We start from the raw sequence: 24,202 nt of genomic DNA, 5'->3' as shown, positions 1-24,202 counted from the left end.
CAAGACAATATAACGAGAGGTAAGCCCACTGCGCTCAATCATTGAAAAAAAGTTCTTGTTTCTATGTGTCCGTTTTTCTTGGTACGCTTTGTGCGACGGTTCGTTCAACTGAAGCGGATAAAATTTTGCGCGCATTTTATGATGCTACATTTCACCTTAATGGTGAAACAGAGAAAATCGTCAATGTTTGCTAGATTTACGATAGTAGTTTGACGCGCAAACGAGACGCTTGGTGTTTGGCCGTCGAAGAATACTATTAGGTAAACAACTTTGCTTCCGCCGTTTTTTTTCCAAATTTTAAAGCTTTGTATTATTATTCTTCAATGTATTGCCCGTCGCTAGCGACAACTTTCTCCCATCTTTCCGGAAATTTTCGGGTCCCGGCTCGAAAAAAGGAGTCCTTTTTTGACGCTATCCATGAAGCAATCCATTTTTCCAACTCTTCGAAGGATTGAAAATGTTGATCTGCCAGGCCGTGTGCCATCGAACGGAATAGCTGGAAGTCAGAAGGGGCGACATCTGGGGAATACGGTGGGCCGGGTAAGACTTTCATTTCAGCGTTTCCAGGTACTTTTTGACCACTTTTGCGACGTGAGGCCGAGCATTGTCCTGTTGGAGGATGACTTTGCCATGTCGCTCTTGATACTGTGGCCGCTTTTCTTTTAGCGCGCGACTAAAGCGCATCAGATGCGTTCGGTAGCGATCTCCTGTGATGGTTTTACCCGGTTTTAAGAGCTCGTAGTAAATTGTTATTCATCTTTGAAGGTTTTTTCTCTTCCACCATCATGTTAGTCTTCGATATCGAAATCACCATTTTTAAAACGTTGAAACCACTCCCGACACCTTCTTTTACTCAGAGCAGCATCACCGTAAGTTTCTGAAAGCATTCGATGCGCTTCAGTTGCATTTATTTTCGAATTGTAACAGAAAAGTAGAACTTCCCGCAAATGGCGAGAATTGGGCTCATAAACAGACATTTTCGAGCGTGAATAATACGAAAACAAGAACAACTGTAACTGAAACGGCGATGACAATTCGTTAGGCACTGTACACACTCACTTTAAAGGCATTATCATCTACGTATTTTAACCAGCCTCAGCCGGTACAGCCACCTATCGGAAAACGGCGGAAGCAAAGTTGTACACCTGATAGATCGTTGAAAAAATTGTTTGGCGCACAACAAGTTGTTTTGTGGGATATTTCACATGCATACTTGATCCATGTGATTCTTCATTTCGATCCACGTGCTTAATTGGGTATCAAAATTATTGCTTACTAAATGAATGGCGGAAAACATATGTCTGTTTTAGATTGCCATTTTCTATCTCATATTCTGTGAAGAATATTGAAATTGGTAAGATCAACACCAAATTAAGATTTCAGCTTCATCTCTCCAAGCAACCAAAAGTTCCACATTACCTGAAAAATATCCACTGAATTAAAGCTCTAATGTACGCGAGGCACTTTTTGGCAACTTGAACGCAGAGAAAAAGTTCTGAGAAAATGTTCTCGCTGCTTAAAAGCTTTACAAGGAACTGTTTCAAAGTTTGTTCTGTTGAGTTGCGTCGAATTTATGTATGAGTAATTCCTTGAAAACGGACTGTTCAGAATGCTTTGTATGCTGCTAAAGTCAAATTTATTTTTCGAGCTTTTGGTTACTTGTGCTAAATACATATTATAAATATATCCTTCCTCTTCCGAATGAACAACTCTAGAAGAGAAACTCTAAACATTGCGTTAAGTTTATCAATAAAAAAATCTGGTTAGTAGGCTTTTTTTATCGATTATCGGAAGCAAAATTCACATCTGGAAGTGAAAACGTCTGTTTTGTCGAAGCCATTAGAGAGGGATCTCTGTTTAGTGCATTGACTCAAAGGATGGGATGACAATCTGTGCATTTGCTCTGTTTTTGCTTACCAGAAGTATTTCACATCTTTACATTAATTTTTGGTAATGATATGATATTTCTATTTGGGCTGAAGCGAACGTGTGACGAATTCCGTTGATTGTAGGTTAAGTAATCAGACAAATAATGGAGAGAAACGTTTTTCACTTAGTCGATTGACAATTCTGCCGTCCGACCACACAAGGTAGAAGTCTCCCCTGAGGTGCAGTCTCATCTCAATTGGGATATTTCATTATTTCTTTTGTAGTAGAACTACGATTTTTCCAGATCTCAATGATAAGAAAATATCTTCATGAACAACTCTCTCTGCTAGTTACGGATAGTCACGTATTTCGGAAGTCGATCTGGTTTCAACGCCTTTGTAGTACACTCATGCAACATCTAGAAATCCTAAGACTGACTATCGAGAATTCAGAACATCAACAGTGTTGACAATCAAAACAACAAAATCATTTGCACTGTTCCAAGGCTCTGTTCAGAATGAGACATTTGGCATTTAGCCTGTATTGACGCTGCGTTTGGCCTACGAACGGCATTCCCGTTGGCTGGCTAGTATATGGTAATGCAAATCATTTTCATATGTACTTTGCTCATGAATCTATATTCCTGATTTCCCCTTCGTTCGACATTACTCCGAGTCCCCAGTCCAATCCAGTGACAGAGCGCAGTGGCAGTGAATTGATGCGAAACCTTTTGTAGGTCGTTTGTCTGAATTGTTTCTATGTGGCGGGGGGGAACGGAATTCAATTCGAAGTGCAATTCCGACGGCCGGTCATAAACTATCGGGACATGCCCATCGTCCTAAGTTACCCGTACGGGCCGGCACCAATCGGGTATTTATGCCGAGAATGTCCCCAATACATCCGGAATTTGAGGGGAACTCGAACGTAGGCCACGGGAGGCAAAGTAAAATGGTCTAATCGGAGCTGATGGAAAATCTAGTTCTTTTTTTATCAGCTAGACTTGATTGAGTAGTCGGTGGGTGGTGCGCCCGTGGTTCCCTTGCAGGAAGTTGCCATTGAGGGGACACCACGCCGTTCGATAATGCATATTAGGAGGTGAGTCGATGCGGGTACTAATTACGACCGACGGAGGACCCTTTACCTACATTCGGTTTCTGGGAGAGGAAACCAAGTTAGTGGGTGCACTACTATTGGGTACCAAATTCGATGTAGGCTAGTTGAGAATGTCGTTTCCAAATTGTTTTACTGTAGGCTACTGACCTAGATGTTGAACGTCAGTAAGGATATCCGGTTGGCTCTTTGGTACAAATGCTAAGATTTTTTACCTGAAGATAAATGGGTTTCTCATCGGAACGGTGATAAATCTCATCAAGATGTAACAGGTTATGTTGGTCAGAATATAATTTAGTTCCAATTTACCAGCAACTATTTTTTGTTCGTTGCAAAACAATTACTGCCATATAAAAACCGTATAAAAATATCGTCGTGAATGTTATTGGTCGTTTTTTTAACTGTAATTTTCCTAGTCGATGTTTGCAGCGAAATGCTTTCCGATTAGCAAAGTTCTGCTAGTTTTTCCTGACGACTTTGTATGCGGCTCTTACATTGATCATTTAACTTACAAACGATTCGGAATCTTGAAGTTGACAAAAAAACAAATTCTGATTGAATCGTCTCAACATGATATATGAAAAACCTGTTTCTTTCCACCTAGTGGTGTGATGACGTGTTTCTTATATTACTCATACCATCATAAATATTACTGTTTATTAAAAGAAAACTTTTCATTGAAAAAGCAAAATCAGCAAAACAAAATATCCTGTTGTTCCGGAACCGAAAGTAAAGAGTGATTTTTTGCTGTTTTTTTGGCAACACTGTTTTTGACCGATCATGCGTGAATCGTGTCTTGTGTCATTGTCGAACATGTTCAGTTTGGTCTATAATTTAAACATGAATCGTCGCTTGATCTATCATTTAATCAGGAATGGGCGCTAGTAAAGTTGGATGAAGATACACTTTTTTATCGAAAAATTTTGTTCAGCGACGAAGCTCAGTCCTGGTTGAATGGATACGTCAACAAGCAAAATTGCGGCATCTGGAGTGAAAACCAGCCAGAAGCACTGCAAGAGCTACCAATGCATCTCAAAAAAAAAACTCACTATTTGGTGTGAATTATGAGTATTATTCATTCTAAAATATTTTGTTTTTTTTTGTCGCGAATACGACTTACTTTACTATGAGGCGCCTTTTCAAAATTTACCCTCTGAGAGAGTGATAAGTTTTTGATCGTGAATATCTCTTGTTGTATCTAACGAATCAACATAATTTTTGCTACATGCCATCGGAAATATGATCACAATTTTATGATAAAATGTTCAGTTGTGTGACATAATCTCAAATAATTCAAAATTAAACTTTTCTGAAATGTTTGGTATAAACCAGTATCAAAGAGGATAATTCATAAGGCGCGTTTTCCTTTCTCGTATTTTTAAAGCTCATAGCTCAGTGATCTGGGAAAGGATTTACATAATCTAACTACCAATAGAATCGAAAATAGCAACATCATTGAAGTATTTCAACAGTACACTATTGAAAAACCTGTCTCATTTGACCCATGTCAACACCAGCCAATCAGAACGCGTTCTGCGGAAGAGAACAAAATATCTGCTGCTGTACAACAAATCGTTCGTCATTCAGTAAAAACCATTCAAGCGAAGAGGTTGTGTTTCGATTGTACTGGCTCGTGAGTTAACGGCTGCTACCGAGACAATTCTAAGCTTCAGGTAGTTAAACTGCCCATAGCAAACGCAATATTCGGGGCGTTTCCCGACTGGAAAGCTAGCAACGAAGGCCATCCCGTTCATACGCACAGAGGTGTAGAGACACAGAGGTGCGAGAGCATAGAAGTGACGAGTCACAGAGGTGCCATCGCATAAAGGTGCGAAGACGAAGGGGTGCAAAGGCACAGAGGTGCTAAAGCAACCCAGTGCTGATCTACCAGGTACCAGAATTTGTACGCTGCGTAGGATCAAAAGAGACGGCATATATCGCGAGGTGCTACACTGCAAGCATCGCATTTGATCGCCACCAAGAGCAAAAGCACTGTACCTGGGGTCAGGTACAGCAAGTGCAGTGGTGTTCACAACGACGGCAGAGCAACTGAGATAGCAGTAAACGACAGAAGACTGCCAATTGGAAACAGCAAAAGACTGCCAATTGGAAATCGTTGGAAGAGCTTCACGTCGTTCTTCACGATAAAGGAACAGAGACATCAGCTACAAGGTAGATTTAATTTAATTTATTTTTTATTTCTTATATCTGAAATTTTACTAAACATAAGTTTTTATTTTGGTATTATTAATTTACAAAAAAAATTTAATGTAATGGATGATCTCATGGAAGATCATCCGAATCCGATTCCGGATACTAGTAAAAGTTTAAATACTCCGAGGGCTAAACATTATCCACAGGGTACCACTGGGCCATGGATAGTCTATCTTCGAAAAAAAGAAAAGATTTTAAACTTGATGCAAATTACAAAGGATTTGACATCACATTTCTCTGAAGTTAAAGAAATCTGTAAGGTTAATAGAGATAAAATTCGAGTTGTAGTTAACGACTTGAAACAGGCAAACGATATTGTAACCTGTAAATTATTTGCTATTGAATATCGAGTTTACATTCCATCGAAGGAGGTAGAAATTGACGGTGTTGTGACTGAAGCAAGTCTGACAGCAGATGATTTACTTAAAAATGGAGTTGGCCGTTTTAAAAACTCCATGCTTGAGGGAGTTAAGATACTCGAGTGCAAACAATTGTACTCAGCATCTATTGTCGATGGAAAAAAGTCTTATCGTCCCTCAGATTCGTTTCGCGTAACATTTGCCGGATCTGCATTGCCTAGCCATGTCTATATCGATAAAATTCGTCTTCCTGTTCGGCTTTTCGTACCGCATGTTATGAATTGCACGAACTGTAAAAAATTCGGACATACAGCTACTTACTGTAGTAATAAGTCCAAATGTATCAAATGTCAAGGGCCTCATAAGGATAATCTTTGCGATAAAGATGTTGAAAAATGTGTTTATTGTGGGGAAAGCCCTCATGATGATCTTTCAGTGTGCGCTGCATTTAAGCTGCGTAAAGACAAAATGAAGCTTTCTTTAAAAGCACGGTCTAAGCGCACATATGCAGAAATGCTCAAAACGGTCATACATGTCTCCCCTTTGGAAACCGAAAACGGTTTTTCAAATCTTGCGGAGCCAGAGGAATCTGACTCTGACGGAAATAGTGAAGATACCTCGTTTGTCACTCCTCAAGGGTCTGTTAAGAGGAGATTAACAAACCACAAAATACCAAAAAAGACACCTAAAATTATACCTTCAAAAAAAGATCCCCGTGTTAAAGCTAAAAAGCCAAATTTAAAACCAAAAACTGTGCCTCCTGGTTTGTCAAATTCACAAACCAATCCAGGAACTAGCTCAAGAAAAGACAATAATCCAGTGGGCTCCATTTCACATTCACCAACAGGATTACTGAAATTTTCGGAAATTGTAGAATGGATTTTCGCTGCATTCAATATTTCTGAACCTCTAAAGACCATCATAACAGCATTCCTTCCAATAGCTAGAACTTTTTTGAAACAGTTATCAGCTCAATGGCCAGCTCTTACAGGTTTTGTATCATTTGATGGATAATTTATCATCCGCCGCAAATGATTCAATCACTGTCCTGCAGTGGAATTGTCGAAGCATCATGCCAAAACTTGATTCATTTAAAGTTTTGTTGCATAGTCAAAAATGTGATGTATTTGCTTTGTGCGAAACATGGCTTACATCAAACATAGCCTTAAATTTTAATGACTTTAACATTATACGTCTCGACAGAGACTCCCCGTATGGTGGAGTGCTTTTAGGAATTAAGAAATGTTATTCCTTTTATAGATTAAACATTCCTTCGACTTCTAGTATAGAAGTTGTTGCTTGTCAAATAAACATTAAAGGAAAGGACATTTGCATTGCTTCGGTATATATTCCTCCAAGAGCTCAAGTTGGACAACGACAGCTTAATGAAATTGTCGAAGCCCTTCCTGCTCCACGTTTGATTTTAGGAGATTTCAATTCGCACGGAATGATGTGGGGTTCCGTTTACAATGATAGCAGATCATCTCTAATATATAATATTTGCGACAATTTTAGCATGACGGTACTAAATATGGGTAGCATGACACGGATCCCAAGACCTCCTGCACGTCCAAGTGCATTAGATTTATCTCTTTGTTCGACTTCAATTCGACTAGATTGCACCTGGAAAGTATTTCCTGATTTACATGGTAGCGATCATTTACCAATCATCATCTCAATTAGCAGTAACAAAGGCATTGCTAATTCAGTTAATATTCCATATGATTTGACAAAAAATATTGACTGGATTAAATACCAAAGTAATATTTCAAGTGTCTTAACTTCAATGGAAGAGCTTCCCCCACTTGAAGAATATGACTTCCTCGTTTGTTCGATTCTGGAGGCCGCAGAACAAGCCCAAACCAAACGATTTCTTGGTCCATCGTCTAACAGAAGACCTCCAAATCCTTGGTGGGACAAAGAGTGCTCAGATGCTAAACACGCGAAACAAAATGCTTTCAAGACGTTTTTAAAACGAGGAGGAGGAACTCCTCAGAATTTTGAAAAATTCTTGGTTTTAGAAACCAAGTACAAGAACATACTTCGGGTTAAGAAATGCAGCTATTGGAGACATTTTGTGGAAGGTTTGTCAAGAGAAACCTCAATGAGCACTCTTTGGAATACGGCCAGACGAATGAGGAATCGTAACGTAGGAAATGAGAGTGAGGAGTACTCGAATCGATGGATATTTGATTTTGCGAGGAAAGTTTGTCCAGATTCCGTTCCTACGCATAGCATTGTTAGGGAGTCTTCTTCAAATGATGATTCCATTGATAGCCCCTTTTCAATGATGGAATTTTCCATAGCACTCATGTCTTGTAACAATAACGCTCCTGGATTGGACAGAATTAAATTCAACTTGGTGAAGAATCTGCCCGACCTCGCAAAAAGACGTTTGTTGGAATTGTTCAACAAGTTTCTTGAGCAAAATATTGTTCCACCTGACTGGAGACAAGTGAAAGTTATCGCCATTCAAAAGCCGGGGAAACCAGCTTCCAATCACAACTCATATAGACCCATTGCGATGTTGTCCTGCATCAGAAAATTGTTCGAAAAAATTATTCTACGACGTCTCGACACTTGGGTCGAGACGAACGGTTTGTTGTCAGATACTCAGTTTGGCTTCCGTAGAAATAAAGGGACGAATGATTGCCTTGCATTACTTTCGTCTGACATCCAAATTGCCTTCGCTCAAAAGCAACAAATGGCATCTGTATTTTTAGACATTAAAGGAGCATTTGATTCAGTTTCCATTGATGTTCTTTCAGACAAGCTCCACCAACATGGACTCCCAGCGGTTATAAATAATTATTTGCACAACCTTTTGTCAGAGAAACGCATGCATTTTTCACATGGCGATTTGGCAACAATCAGAATTAGCTACATGGGTCTCCCGCAAGGCTCATGCCTCAGTCCGCTCCTCTATAATTTTTACGTGAATGACATTGACAGCTGTCTAGTAACCCCATGTACACTAAGACAATTGGCAGATGATGGCGTGGTTTCAGTTACTGGATCCAAAGCTATTGATCTGCAAAAACCATTGCAAGATACCTTAGATAAATTGTCCGTTTGGGCTGTTCATCTTGGTATCGAATTCTCTGCGGAGAAAACAGAGCTGGTCGTCTTTTCAAAAAAGCATGATCCCGCGCAACTTCAGCTTCATATGATGGGAAGAATAATCGAACAGGTTTTGACTTTCAAATACCTCGGGGTGTGGTTTGATTCCAAATGCACGTGGGGAGGACACATTAGGTATCTGATAACGAAATGCCAACAAAGAGTAAATTTTCTTCGAACAATAACAGGGTCTTGGTGGGGTGCTCATCCGGAAGATCTAATAAAATTGTATCAGACAACGATACTTTCAGTGATGGAATATGGATGCGTTTGTTTTCGTTCCGCTGCAAATTCTCATATTATCAAACTTGAGCGAATTCAGTACCGTTGTTTGCGAATTGCTTTAGGCTGCATGCATTCGACACATACAATGAGTCTTGAAGTTCTGGCGGGAGTTCTTCCATTAAAAGATCGATTTTGGGAGCTTTCATCACGCCTGCTAATAAGATGTGATGTGCTGAATCCCATGGTAATTAATAATTTCGAACGACTAGTCGAGCTTCGTTCTCAAACAAAATTCATGACAGTATATTTTAACCATATGTCACAGGAAATCAACCCTTCAAGATATATTCCTATCCGTGTCAGCCTCCTAAATGTACCTGACTCAACTTTATTTTTCGACACATCCATGCAGCGCGAAGTGCGTGGAATCCCGGACCACCTACGCTCTATGGAAATCCCAAAAATATTTTCAAGTAAGTTCAGGCATATTAACTCTGAGAAAATGTTTTACACGGACGGATCGCGAATGGAAGAAGCGACAGGGTTTGGTATGTTCAACAATAATGTTTCGGCCTCATTCAAGCTTCAAGAACCTGCATCTGTTTATATAGCAGAGTTAGCAGCAGTTCATTATAGCTTGAATGTAATCGTCACATTATCTCCAAACCATTATTTCCTCTTCACAGATAGTCTGAGTGCAATTGAAGCCATTCGCTCAAACGCTGCTGGCAAAAATGAACCGTTTTTCTTGGGTAAAATAAAACAGTGTCTGAACGACATATTGAATAATAATTATCTAATCACAATAGTTTGGGTTCCGGCTCATTGCTCCATTCCAGGCAATGAAAGAGCCGATATTTTAGCCAAACGTGGTGCTATTGAGGGTGAAATTTATGAGAGACCGATTGCTTTCAACGAATTCTATAGCGCGTCTCGCCAAAGAACACTTGCCAGCTGGCAAGCTTCTTGGGATAAAGATGATCTGGGTCGGTGGATGCACTCAATTATTCCGAAAATATCGACAAAGGCATGGTTCAGGGGACTGGATGTGAGTAGAGATTTCATTCGTGTGATGTCCAGACTCATGTCCAATCACTACACGTTAGATGCACATCTCCTTCGAATTGGGCTCTCCGAGACTAATCATTGTGCTTGTGGCGAAGGTTATCGAGATATTGATCATGTCGTTTGGACATGCGTGGAGTATCGTGATGTCAGATCTCAACTAATAAATTCCTTGCGTACCCAAGGTAGACTATCCAATGTCCCAGTTCGCGACATTCTTGCTTGTCGTGACCTTCCATACATGAAACTTCTTTATCATTTCATTAAATCCATTGGAGTTCCAATTTAAATTTTATTTTATGTTAAACTGTTTTCTCTTCCATGAGTTCAACCAATAGCCAACTATAGGATATTGAATATAAGTGGTGAACTGATACAAACAATCCTGAAATAGTTATAAGATCATGTACAAAATAAATGTATTTTATTTAATGTAATTTAAAATAGCAACTCGCTTGATAAAAACAGTGTTTAGATTAACTAATGAGTACCAACATACTAATATGATATTCGAAATGTATTAGGTTTAAACTACTATGTATTGTGGATGCCACGGCGAAGAAAAACTTATGTATATTGCCTATGAAATAAACGTATTTATGAAAAAAAAAAAAACAAATCGTTCGAGAAAAATTTTCCGAACAGTGCTTAATATCGTAGTGAGTTCCACAATTTGGTCTTTCTGAAAGGCAGGAATGAATCCCATACAGCATCCTGATAGTTCCTTTCAATGAAATGCAAATTCGAAATGAAATAATCGAAATTAAAATATGCTGTTATTTTTGTAGCCGTTAGGACAGCCGATTAGTGAAAAAGCTACAGACGAAATCACGTAAAAAGAAACCTCTTAACAAACATTGGATCAGTTTGGATTCTATCGCCACTGCGAGCAGATGTATTTTGTGTCGTTTGCAAAGCTAGTTTCGCTTCCAACAAGAGCGATCACGTCACAGCTGCCAGTCATTTGCATTGGTGAAAAAACAGCGGTGAAGAGCATTACACAAAATCAGCCGTTCTAATAGCTCTAAAAGTTTTCTAAAGCACTAATACGATTTGTTGTTCGCAAATCGAAGGTAAATATCCTCAGTTTAGTGCAAATCTAGAACAGCTTGGTTAGATTTGTGCACTTTTCGCTGTGTGAAATTCACAGTAATCGAGATCAAGTGAAGCCTTCTTTGTTTTTGCGAAAAATGTTCCAGTGTTTAATGTCGTAGAGAATAACGCAAGTTGACCCTTCTGAATGCTAGAAACGAATCCCTACAGCATATTGATATTTTCTTTCAATAAATTATGCAAATCCGAAATGAAAAAATCGACATTAAAATTCTGTATGCGGCTATTGTTATAGCCGTTAGGACCGCCCATTAGTGAAAAAGCTACAGACGAAATCACGTAAAAAAACCTCCTTACAAAAATTGGATCAGTTTGGATTCTATCGCCACTGCTAAAATTAAAATATGCTGTTATTTTTATAGCCGTTAGGACAGCCGATTAGTGAAAAAGCTACAGACGAAATCACGTAAAAAGAAACCTCTTAACAAACATTGGATCAGTTTGGATTCTATCGCCACTGCGAGCAGATGTATTGTGTGTCGTTTGCGAAGCTAGTTTCGCTTCCGACAAGAGCGATCACGTCACAGCTAACAGTTGTTTGCATTGGTGAAAAAACAACGAAAAGAAATTCACAGTAATCGAGATCAAGTGAAGCCTTCTTTGTTTTTGCGAAAAATGTGAAAAAGGGGGATTGCTTACATAATTCATACAATTGATCAACTAATTGATTTTCGGAAGTGTTAAGGAACATGTCAGTTGTTTTCGTATTCACGACATCCAGTTATGTCTCTAACATTACCCATCCGCCTTTTTTTTTTTTTTAAAATCACCCTTTAGTATCCGTAACTAATCCATGAATTTTGTATACTTTGTTCATTTGAATCTAAATTTGTGAAAATCGGTTTAGCCAAAGTTTGCAGTTGTTGACCACTATTTTCACTACTTCCGAAACCAGTCGACGAACGACCGTAATTTCGGTTAAACCTGGGTATAAATAAACGATATAAATTAAAAATTATTTCTGAAACCCCTATAATGGAAACAAAAAAAACGAAGTTGGTTTGTATGGCCAGCTGCAACAAATATGGCTTACAAATAGGAACAGTTTTGAGCCTAATAAAAAAATCACTTTTTTGCTTTGTTTGGTATGGGACCATAAGACCTTTCATTTGTACCTAAGTTTGTGGAAATTGGTCGTGCCATCTCTGAGAAAAGCTAGTAAGTAATTGGAAATTTAATTTTTTACAATAGTTACTATGACATCTTAAGACCTTTAATTTTGTAAGTTTGTAAAAACTGGTTCTGCACAGCGATGGCAGATCGTGTGCACTGAATTTCCGTATGCCACATAGTATCGGGATGGTGGTAGAGGAAAAAAATTAGTACAAATCCGTGTGATATATTTTAAATTGATTACATGCTTTGTATATCAATTATTGCGTAATTTATGTAAGGGGATTTTTTGTTTGTTTTTGAACGAATTTTCATTGTTTAATACGATTAAATGTAGTTAAATTCGAGTAAATTATCTCTATCTTTATTGCACTCATTGATGTGCCTTAATACATTTTTTGGCATTGAAAATGCCTTACTCTTCACTATACGAGGCTGGGTGTCAATTTAAAAAAAGCAAACTCAGTCATTTATTGATGTATTTATATAATTTAACTAGCAATCGATTTGAAAACATCTAACTTAAACTTATGAGGTAATGTCGTTCAATTGACCTATGTTTTCACGAGCCAATCATAGCCTACCAATATGATGTAATCCTCTTGTCCGATTTGCAGTACGAACTCATATACAAAAAATAATTTATGAATATATACACCGATACATATTTTGCCGCTTGGCTGTGAGCGAAGCAACTAGTCCGGCTGGTGAGTGAATGACTGGAAACTGAAAGTTACATCCATTCGCTCGCTGTATAGTCGCTTATATATGTGTGCTGTGTGTTGATGAGTATACACGATGCACCAATTAGTTGTTGATTTGTATTCTCCGATTACTAGCAGGCAATAGATTTTTCGGGCCTAATTTGAAGCGCTTGTATTTGATGATTTGCCACTTTCAACTTGATTTGAAAGCATCACTTCAATTTTGTATGGGGTAGTGTACATACTGGAATCTCAATTTACATACGAGCAAAACGGTGGCTCGCAAATGGATTCAGTTCAAGGTTGTGTTGATAATGATGATAATCATAGATACTTCCTTTTCATTAAATGTGGCCAAACACAATGTACTATCTTTCAGCATAAGTTCTCAGACCATATTATTGAACCAAACAATAATCGTGCCTTCTAATTGCATGGTTAGAAAATGCTTTTCATTCGCAAACTGATTTATTTATATCCGGATTTACCCTACTAACGCCTGAATACATTCAGAAGAAAACATCCCGGTTGAAAGAGGAATGATGAATGAAATCATAAAAAACATTATAAAAGAAAATTTTTGTGTAAATTATTCTCAACTGTACGTAAAAAAAGTTTGACACAGTTTTCAGTATTGATTATATAACTAATATATGAAATCTGCAAGAATCTGTCGAGAGGAGAAAGCAACTGATGCAAATAAGGCCAACGTGCAGAATGCACAAAGTTTGTACATGTACAACAAACTTTGGGTGCATTCTGAAAGTTCAACAGTTAATTAGTTCAACTGAGTTCAACTTGTGCATGTTTTCAATGATTTAATCCAGGGAAATTTGACGGCCGGATTCGGTCCGATTAATCACGTTCCTCTATCTTTATGTCATGGAAAAACCGACTTTCTTAAAAATCTGTATCAAATCAGTATTTTTTTGCAAAATCCGTCAAAAAATTCAGTAATTTTTACCAATGTACTTGAATTTCAGTAATATGCTGAAGAATCCGTATATCTGCTAACCCTGGTTCTGCCATATCGAAGAAAACACATACAGATTAGCAGTAATGCATGATTCCGTGCATCATAATATTGTTTTGTGACTTGAATAATTAAACGAAACGGTATACACTGAAGCCTTTTTTATGCACAATAAAGAAAACTATACAATTTATAATATTTGTGAATACTTGTCGCGGTTCGCTCTATGTACATTAATTAGCAGTGGAAGTATTCGCATGAGTTTCAGAATATTCGAAGAAGATATGCGCATAAGTCTCGGAGTAACGTCAAGCTGTAGGATGCTAAGTGGATTGATAAGCTAGATGTATCGAAATCCGACTCTAAGGGTTGACGGTGATTTAAGCTTAAGTCACTGTCAATTGTATGTCGTACGGTAAGTACTACCCCTACGGGAAGATGGCTGAAACGAAGTTTTTTTTGAAGCGCGAAAGAAAGCTGGAGGGTCATATCCATCTTGGCGTCGAGTAAGAAGGTTGGGCAAGTCAGTTGTCGGCTCGGTTAGATAAACTTATAGTCGGCCTCGTTCTGAACTATACGCAATTTTCGTTAGAGACAATTATGCGGTGGAACCGGAATTAGAACGAAGTTACGCGATCGCGCTCCGCGAGTGGTTTAGTGTCCAAAAGTGATCTGGAGGGCTAAAAAGAGGCTTACGGACCAGCCATTAGCCTAAACCGTGGATGTAACTCGCTATACGTCATATGCGAGTCGGAGAACGGTTCATTTGGTAAGATTTTCTACTTTTGCTAAATATAGTGAGATTATCTCCGAGCCGCGTGCATCGGAATCGGTATTACGGGATTCAGCGAGTATTTCCATTGCGAGTTGGGCTTGTTTTTTTTTGGTGTTCTCAAGAATTGCTGCAGCGACTCCATTTTGTGCGAGTCTCAATAGAACCTCCCCTGGGAAGCGAGTCCGGGCATTAAAAACGCCTTCGGCACATTCACTTTAACAGTGAATGGCGCAAAAGTGCCGATGGTAGAAAATTGCATTTTGCATACTATATTTCTTGGCTTTCCGTGGACTCTATGATAATCGGTTGCAGTCCTACAGTCCCTTTATTTTTTTTGCCGCTCCGCCGGCGAAAACGGAGAACGGTACATACTTCATAAGAGACTATAAGGGAGACCAATAGGAGATTCATATGAATGAAACCAATAATAGATCTACTGTCATAAAAGGTCATAATTGCAGAAATTTCTCTTTTCCTACTTCAGTTACCAGTATTTTTGCCTATCTTTATAGAAATGTAAAAGAATTGATAGAGAAACCGACTTTTGATCGGAGCTCCGGAAACCCCTAGTGTTATATACCATTCGACTCAGCTCGACGAGATCGAAAATGTTGGTGTGTGTGTGTGTGTACACATTTACAAAGATTTTTCTATCCACATAACATTTTTGGAGATGGCTGAACCGATTTTAATAAACTTAGCATCGTTTGAAAGCTACGGCAAGTGAATTGCCGATTTCAATTTCCCGGTTTTTTCCCGGTGCACGAGACAAAAAAATCCCGGTGTTTATAACAGGCTCAAATCGCCTATGTTCAGTATTTTTTGAATATTTCTAGAAATCCCATATCCAAAAGAACATCGAGAGTTGAGAAATATACAATTTTTTGGGTATCTCGATTTAGAAATAGGAAATATTCATTATGCCAAGTGCACATAACAATGGGAAGAAGTCGTTCTCGGCTTTCTCATATAGATAAGTTATGCAATTACTGCGAAAACCGAGTTTGGAACCAAGGCCCGGAGGGCTGAGCGTCACATACTATTAGAATCAGTTCGTAAAGATCAGAAATTGTGACGTTTTTGAGCGATCAATTTTCTCAGAGATGGCTGAACCGATTTTCCTGTGGTCCCATACGAATTTCATCCGGATCCGACTTCCGGTTGTTAAAAGGGTGAACAGGTGGAGATCTGCAGAGTGAAAATATAAGCTCTAATCTTGATTAGAAACTGTTTCTCCAGTTCGACAGTCTCCTTGTATCGATTATATGATTTTAAGCGCTGTTTTGTTAATTACGCTCCCAGCATTCAATATAGCATTATCAACGAAACGCTGAGCCACAAGACTTTCAAAACGTTTTTGCTTACGTATGAGGATTTGCTTAATAGAAGATATAAGATTTAAATAATCCTTGGAACGACGTATGAAAACCTCATCCACAATTTGTCCAAATAGCTCTTCAATATATTATAAACACTCAATCTTTTTTACTTTTTCAAATTAATTCGAGGTAACAGTAAGATTAAAACAAGAAACATAGCTGGCCAGCGGATATGATAAAAGTGATAAGTCTTGCATTTCACGAAGGAATACAGCATAAACATTCTTGCAATTTTGTCTAAAAATCAACACATTTTATTCATACTTCATGCTCTCTTCAATAATCCTCTTAAGTGCAGCTTTTACCCCAAACTCGATTATTGTTAGTGTTTTATTGGTAGCCAGAAATACCATCAGTCATTTGAAAGCCAAATAAATAAGAATTAAATTTAAAGCCTTATAACTAAAATTGAAATTGTTATTATCCGAACTATTCAGTTTTTCGTAAGACTACCACTAAATAAGACTTGTTAAAGTTTTCTTTTTATACGTTATCAAAGGTCACGAATGTGTGTAACTTCTACCAGATTCCTCAAACCAGCAAACATTCCGAAAACGCAACTAACTTGTATACATTCTCAAAGAATTCGATTACTTTCATTTCTATATAGAGAACTATCATTCTTGAATAAAGAACTCCAATTCACTCACTTTTCGAGGAGGAATAACTCGTTGAACTGTTCGTGAACGGATTGCCCATCTCATTCCAATACTATATTAGCCTAGTATAGTCTAAAATACCAAAGGTTAAAAATGAACAAGAAACAATTCTCCTCCCGATTCCATCTAACAACATATACGATATTCTTTCAAAATTGAATTTTGGCGAAACAGAACAAAATCCATCTAAAATTTTTAAAATGGACTCTTGTCGCTCTGGAAAAACAACAACAATCTATGCCTCCGGTGACTGAGATGATCTAAGTTTGATTCTTCGTCGACATCAACACCCGCATTCTTGTGAATCCTACTATGAAATCCATTGGTAATGATGTTTAATATAAATTAAACATTAAACATTCACTGAACAAATCAAACCATAAGGTTTTTCACAAACTCTCAGAAACCAATTTCAGCTCTCAAAGAAGGAAATCAAATACTCATTGCAAACGGTGAATAAGGTCAAAGTCGACAGCTTTTTCAATTTTGTGAATTCTATTGAAATCAATATCAAGATTACAACACAAGTATTGTCTCAAGATGTCATTACTGAGACAAATTATGATGAAATGTTACCTGCTATTTCCTTTGCAATCATATTCAGGGTTGTTACGAAAAATTTTAAAATTAAAACGCGCGAAATCCGCGCGAAGTCAAAAACTAAAAAGCGCGAAATCCGCGCGAAGTTAAAAACTGAAACGCGCGATATTCGAGCGAAGCGTTACGCCACTATTTTTATGCAGGTTATACTTTCCGCAGAACTTGAAAATTCACTTAAATATAATTTCATAATCTGCATACCTTTGTCATATGAACACAGTAAATAAGTCCGCATACAACACGTCACTTTGAGAAACCCCTCTCTGATGTAGGAAAATGTTAGAGTGAAAATAGAAATGCTTACAATTGAGATTTTGAAAGAAGTTAAACAGATTTCAGCGAAGACATTTTTTTGCTTCAACATCTTCTTACTCGGCAAGCATTTCCTTCTTGGTAAGAAGAATTTTAAGGCAGACCAGGATGAGTATGATCTGATGTACTTTTTTTAATTTCAGTTTCAATTATGATAGCGTCTTTTCTTGTTATCAGATTTTATTCTGAATGTTTTTCTTTTCTATCAAACTTATTCTCCAGCAGGCATAAAACCTCCTCATCTTTTGAATCAATATATTAAAATCATCCAAATGATACATTTCCTTTAATCTAGTGCTTCTATGATATAGTAACTAAATCTAATGAGACAGTAGCATAAGAAACGTTTTCTTGATAACATTACGTAATAAATGAATGTCGAAAGAATTGAGACATTTGTTAACCCTCAGGGTACGGACTATAAAAAAGTTACGTTCAGTACGGACAGGGTTAGCCTAACCCGGCGACTTTGATTGGGTGTATATCGAGCTGTACTTTGTCAATTTGAATAATTTTTTTTTATTTTGTGTGAAATTGTCTCAAAAATATAATAGAGTTGTCAGATTAATCATTTAACTGATTGAAAAAAAATTATAATGAAAAATGTGAACGGGTCTTGAATTTTTTTTGTAAAAAACGTTTTTTTTTTTCAAAATGCTGTAACTTTTTGAAAAAAAAATATATTAACATTGTATAACTCGCATTTGAAAGGTAAAAGGTAGTTCTTACAAATGTCTATAACGGTTTTTCGATTTATTCCAAAAACTATATTTTTTTGAAAAATGAAAATACGCGTTTTTTCGAGTTAGCGAAAAAACGTTGTTTCGTTGATTTATGATGATAAAGGTTAAAATTAATTACTTTGAGCGTAAAAAAATTGTTTCTCAGATATTGTTGAGTAGTATCATATAAATAAATACCAAACATAATTGTTAAAGGCGAGCAGCAAAGATTTCGATATAAGACGTACGTTCAAGTGATTGAGATCTACTACAATACTTCGCTTACACCATGTACAACGCGTTATTTTGAGGTTAGAATCTACAAAATTAAGTAAAGAGTACGTATTCTTACTTACCTATTTATTCCTCAGCGGCAAACAGACGAAAATTAAAACTTAATTTTTTTGAAAATTTTGGATTTTGTAACGTTCGATACGGACTGGGTGTACCACACCCGAGCACAATGTTTATATGTGTCTAGCTCGGACACAAAGCGGAGACTGACTCTGCCGCTTGGGCCTCTAATAGTGTGTACTTATAAGTTTTTTCCCCCCCTGGTCCGGACCCCCCTCGCCGACTTCTCTTCGTATGGCGCTTCTTTCAAATTTCGCTCGGGTTACGGTAACCCAGTCCGTACCCTGAGGGTTAAATATGCGGCACATTCTAGCAACGGGCTCGTTATATACATAATTAGTTCTAACATAGGGAATCCGAAGAAAGCAATAGGATCGAAGATTATGACGTCGAATGTCAAATTGTAATAATTGCAATTGCTCGCAGCAATCGATCCGCTACTGAAGTAGGTCTGTCACAAAACTAGCCTTACAAACATCGCGACTGGCAAATAATAAATCGAGACCAATCAGTTTGCAGTGGTCGTGGTAACTCGGTAAGTTTAAAAAATATCTCCACGGAAGACGTTGGAGAGCTAATCGGACAAATTTTCGTTGAATCACTTCAATGCGTTGGATATTCAAGAGTTGAGCGAACTAAAGCGCAATACCGAGCTTACATGCAATGTATATCGGAGATTTTTTTTAGTAACGCGGAAAACAAATCCTAATAGCTTAGAGGCTTTGGTAAGCTCTATGTGCTCTTTAAAATTTAACTTGGAATCCAGACGAACATCCAGGTCCTTAACAGACGATGCGCGTTCAAGAACAGTTTGTGGAATATTATAGTCGAACTTGAATACAAACTTTTTGCTACTAAAAGAGATAACGGAACCATTTTGAAATATAAAAAATGAAAGTCATCGGTGAACGATAGTTTCATACACTTCATCGAAAAATTTAGATCGTTAAGATACAATACAATTATAAACGGTCCAAGGTGACGACTTCCTTGAGGAACTTCAGAGGTAACAGCAAATGGGGCTGTACAGCAGCTCCACTGGGGAGGGTGCTGTGAGCACCAATAGCCTTCCACCCCGAAGTAATACCTAGCGGTGGTGCCGGGGAGGTAGGGTTGGAGATCCAAGGTGTTTTAGTGGGTAGTTCCAATCAACAGTTGGGTAGTCCTGTGGAGAGTCCCACACTCCTTGCGTAAATGCATTTCACCTTGTAAAAAAAAAAAAAAAACAAAAAGCAGCTCCAAGATTTATTTGCGTGCCCCTTACTAACTAAATGATCTTTTTTTGCTCGGCGGGTCCCATCAAGGGCCCCTAAGACCGTGGACTCGGGGCCACGTGCCCCACTGCCCTTCTGTAAAAGCGACCATGTTGTACGGTCTCCTATTTTCACTCTCATTTCATGACCAGTTATATAAGATCGAAGCCAATTCAAAAATGAACCGTTTAATCTCAATCTACTTAACATGGAGATCGTTAGTGATGATTGTTTTTGTGGAACGCAGCAGCGAAATCGGTGTATATAAAATCTACTTGCAGTTGTGCTTGTAAAGAACATATGATGAAGGAAGTGTAGGTTACTAAATTGAAGTTGAAGGCTTTGGCATGGAGCTATGCTGAGTCTCAGATATGTACTCAGAGCAATTATGTGTTATCAAATCTAGCACTATAATTACAAACAGCTTCGATACAGCGCACAAAGCAGAACAATTGAAAATGTTGGATAGTGAACCAAACAAACAATTAGAACAATTTCTTATAACAACGGATGGAATCGCAGAACTTCTTCTTTGTTTTCTGTTCTTGTCCAACTTCGCTTTGTAAGCCAGTCGTGCAAATTTTGCTTTGAGAATGCGATTTTTATCATACACACAATTTGTGACCATTTTATTGAAGAATAGCATTCCATTTATTACGTTTTATGCATTATTGAATGTGTTTTCACTGAGACGATATCTTCCATCAGACTTCTTCTCTTGATATATTTGCGTCACCAAACGTTTACAGTCAATAAGGAGGGGCTAGCGAGACCAACAATACACCTGTTATTTTTAGTACAACACCAGTTATTCAAGTTACTCACTTTTTCAAATTGTCAATTGTGGAAAGGAACCCCATAGTCTAGTAAGACGTATTCACGATTAAAACCACACTGAATACTTCAGAGTACAACATTTTCAGGTCTAAATATTGCTCACTTCTTATTTTAGACTGGCAATTTACACTCTTCTTCACTGATCTCTGAGTTTATGTCATATAAAACAATCATCCTTTTCCCATCAGTATTACTCACCATGGCTCTCCTCTCCTCTCTTTAAGGATATGTTATTTCTTGCGACTTCTGAATGAAAGAATGCATTAGTCTATACGAACAACTATTTGCAGAATACTCGTATAGAATAAAATTTCAAAATGTAAGTTGATTATCAGGAATCAGAACAAATAGGCTCAAATGGCAATTGGTATACAATCTAGTTCTAATATCACAGTAAAACAGGCTTGGATATTTGGAATACTTTAGATTCAGTGAAGCAAGCAAATTCACTTGAACTGATGGTTTTTATTGATTGGAGAAGGAAATGCTGTGCTGTTCTCAGGTTTAATAAGAATGAACAGAAAGCAGGTAACTTTTAAAGCAGTGTTTCATGCAACAATTGCGATGAAACAACAATTTAACACAGTTCAATAAACGTGACGAGATTTCACTACCTAATTTTAAATTGTGTTCGCACACGGAATCTTTTGCAAATGAGCTCTAACCCCCTTCTCAGCTGTAATTATTGCGCGGTAGTCGAAAACTTGTGATAGTGCGAACGCCTGATACATTCCAATTTTTTATATTTATTTATTTAATAAATCAACAGACAAACTTAAGTTAAGACAAATGCATCCGATCTGAGTAAGTTACAAATGACGACGGTCATAATTTTCAAGCCATCTGCAAGGTAGTGAAGATTTTAACACCTCTCAAGAGCCAGTTAGTGTGATTCCGATTCGTAGTAGGTATATGTATAGCTGATACGGATGGGTGCAATAGCGGAAGCTTTGCACATTGTTCTAGATTTACTCATTTAGCACTTTTCCATAATGCTAAATGCGATGTTACAAAATAAACGGATTCTCTTATTAGAAACGTTTTGTTTTGAAATTAATGACAATACAAATACGTTACTTTTTATAAAGATTTCAAGGTCACATTCAATGAAGGTAAACAAATCTGAAATTTATCCTGTAAATTATTTTAATGACAAATGAAATGTTATCATATCTAAAGGAAAAAAAATACAGAAGTAGCTGGGCTACAGTTGGTTTCGTTGAGGTAGCATTTCAACCATTGATTCGAACATGACGAAATAACTTTTGGAAACGTTAGCAATTTACACACAATTAAATATCGTTTGTAATTCTATTGGTGTATATAAATAACAATTAGTCCGCAACATTAAAACAAAAGATCCACGACGCTTCAATGTACCAAACAAAACTAAACACTTTCTTCCTTCTCCCGAAACACGCGATTATGAATATAACGAAGTGAGCTTCCTGGTATCAAGCTGAGCTTTGAATGACAGTAAACTACAATAGCCACTCGAATGAACTTATTAATTAATTTATTATTTTTATCGTCGTTTTGAATGAAGCTACGGCAGTTGATAGCTCATCACGTGCACCTTCACAACACTATACACTTACAGCGGACAGCCGATTCGAACCGTGAGATCATTCAAATCCTCGCAAACATTATGTTGAACACTGGTCAGGAGAAAACGGTTTTATCTTCTGTCCCGAAAATGGACCGGCACTGACACCGTCCGATTTCTTAATTCGAACTGTTCTCTCGGATGGCTGTCACAGCACTGAACGTTGCAAACTGTTACCAACGTACAGGAAGGTTCATCAGACGGAAGTAAACGAAATGGTGAGAACGACTTAGACACGAAAAAGTGATAGAAGTAAAAATGTCTTAGTAGGAGAACCCCCACGAATTAGATTTGGTTTACAGCTAACACAAAAAAATCGTTCACAAATCAAATTGATCACGATTACTATGAACTACCATCCAATTTAACAACGGTATAGAGCAACATTTCCAAGAGCTTACTTTTGTCGGGCAAGCCGAATAATGAAACTTCAGTTACGAGACAATCGCCGAACAGAAACTGCGCCAGCGCAAATTCGGCGTAAACAAACGAAGAAGTAGGTTGTACTCTCACCTGTTGCTTCTGCTGTTCCGGCATCGGAGAAGGTGCTTTACTAGACGATGTGCGTTGTTTGTCAGTTGGAACTAGTCTCCGGTGACCATCGCTAGCGACAGGACTTGCGGAAAACATAAATTGACCACCGTCATCACCATTTGACTTGAGTAACGTTTCAACCGGACATTCTTTGTGGTCCTTGCTTCCGACAGTAACAGTGGATTGCGAAGGATCGAAATTGTTTTTTGTAACTGCATTGCTCTGCACAATCATCGAGTTTTGTTCATCTTTGCTTTGTTTCGCGGTATCTACGTTGTCCGAATTCCGATCCACCGTAAGTAAATCCACATTGGCCGGTTCTAGTAGTCGGATCTTTTCCGCAGCAAAACGTTCACGTTCTAAAGCCAGTAAGCGTTTTTGTTCTTCGATGTATTTCGTGACACTGAACACGTAACTGTCGTCGGCCATTTCTCACGATGAATCAGGAATCCAAAGTTTAGCACAACACTACACAACCACTATGTTATGAGGCACATTAGCAATTATCAATTAACACTTAATTATCTGATGCAATGGAAAATTTACAAACTTGTTTTAAGAGCGACAAAGGCCGTTGATTCAGTTCGATTTGTTTACACCCAACACTATTCAAATTGGCGATCTGACGTTTCTTAACAATGCTGTGAGTTGCGAAAAAAATAACCGCAATGACTCTGACAGCATTTGTTAGTAGTTGCACGTTTATTCATGTTACTAAGAATAAGGTAAAATCAAACTAAAGCGAATGTTATGAATGTGGCATTGTTAATGTTTAGGAATTGTTTTTTTTAAGAACCGGCTGCTCGGCCATCCATGGAAGTTGACCATCAATGTTAACTTCCCTCTCTGAGCAGCCTAGATAGCCGTGTAGTGTCGGTAGCGGTTTCCCAACTGCTAAGAATAACGCTACGGTCCACCTGTACCGGTGGTATAAGTCCACCAAACAGGTAAGCCGTGTGGCATCCGGCGGAATTATTTTTTACCAAGAATTGATCCACTGGTTTCCTATTCCATGTCGTAAAAGGCCACAAAAATAGGAACTCCTAAGTCAAGGTGTATTTCCGTGCCGATGGCTGAATGGCTGCAGGAGGTTAAACATTGCAGTCGTGAACGGAATATCTTGGGTTTTTCCCTTACTGGATACACGCAATGCTTAGCAATCAACTTCTTTGATCATCGCTTCGGCAGGCCAGAGATTAGAAAGCTGAGTGTCTGTGGGTGTCCTCAAGGTGGTGTACTATCCCCACTTTTATGGAACCTAGTCGCTGATAGTTTGTTAAGGAAACTTAATAACCTTGGATTTCCG

At 38.0% G+C, this 24,202-nt stretch overlaps 1 protein-coding gene across 7 annotated transcripts in view; it reads right to left on the bottom strand.

Annotated features, from left to right (window-relative positions):
* LOC131435377 (basic-leucine zipper transcription factor A) overlaps positions 1-23,510 on the bottom strand; it is a 57,537-nt gene extending 34,027 nt beyond the window's left edge. For 3 of the 7 annotated variants that reach the window (XM_058603191.1, XM_058603193.1, XM_058603192.1), the window contains exon 1: positions 22,876-23,509. In XM_058603191.1, coding sequence (XP_058459174.1) covers positions 22,876-23,325 — 450 coding nt within the window. In that variant the 5' untranslated portion in view covers positions 23,326-23,509. Of the gene's footprint in view, positions 1-22,354; positions 22,505-22,875 lie in introns of those variants that run through there. The other 4 variants (XM_058603195.1, XM_058603196.1, XM_058603194.1 and 1 more) reach the window with 3 other exon arrangements.
* Between the last annotated feature and the right edge of the window lie 692 nt (positions 23,511-24,202).

The sequence above is a fragment of the Malaya genurostris genome, chromosome 3, assembly GCF_030247185.1.
Source record: "Malaya genurostris strain Urasoe2022 chromosome 3, Malgen_1.1, whole genome shotgun sequence".
In the NCBI taxonomy this organism is placed as follows: Eukaryota; Metazoa; Arthropoda; class Insecta; order Diptera; family Culicidae; genus Malaya; species Malaya genurostris.
This window is presented reverse-complemented; position numbering and strand designations above follow the sequence as displayed.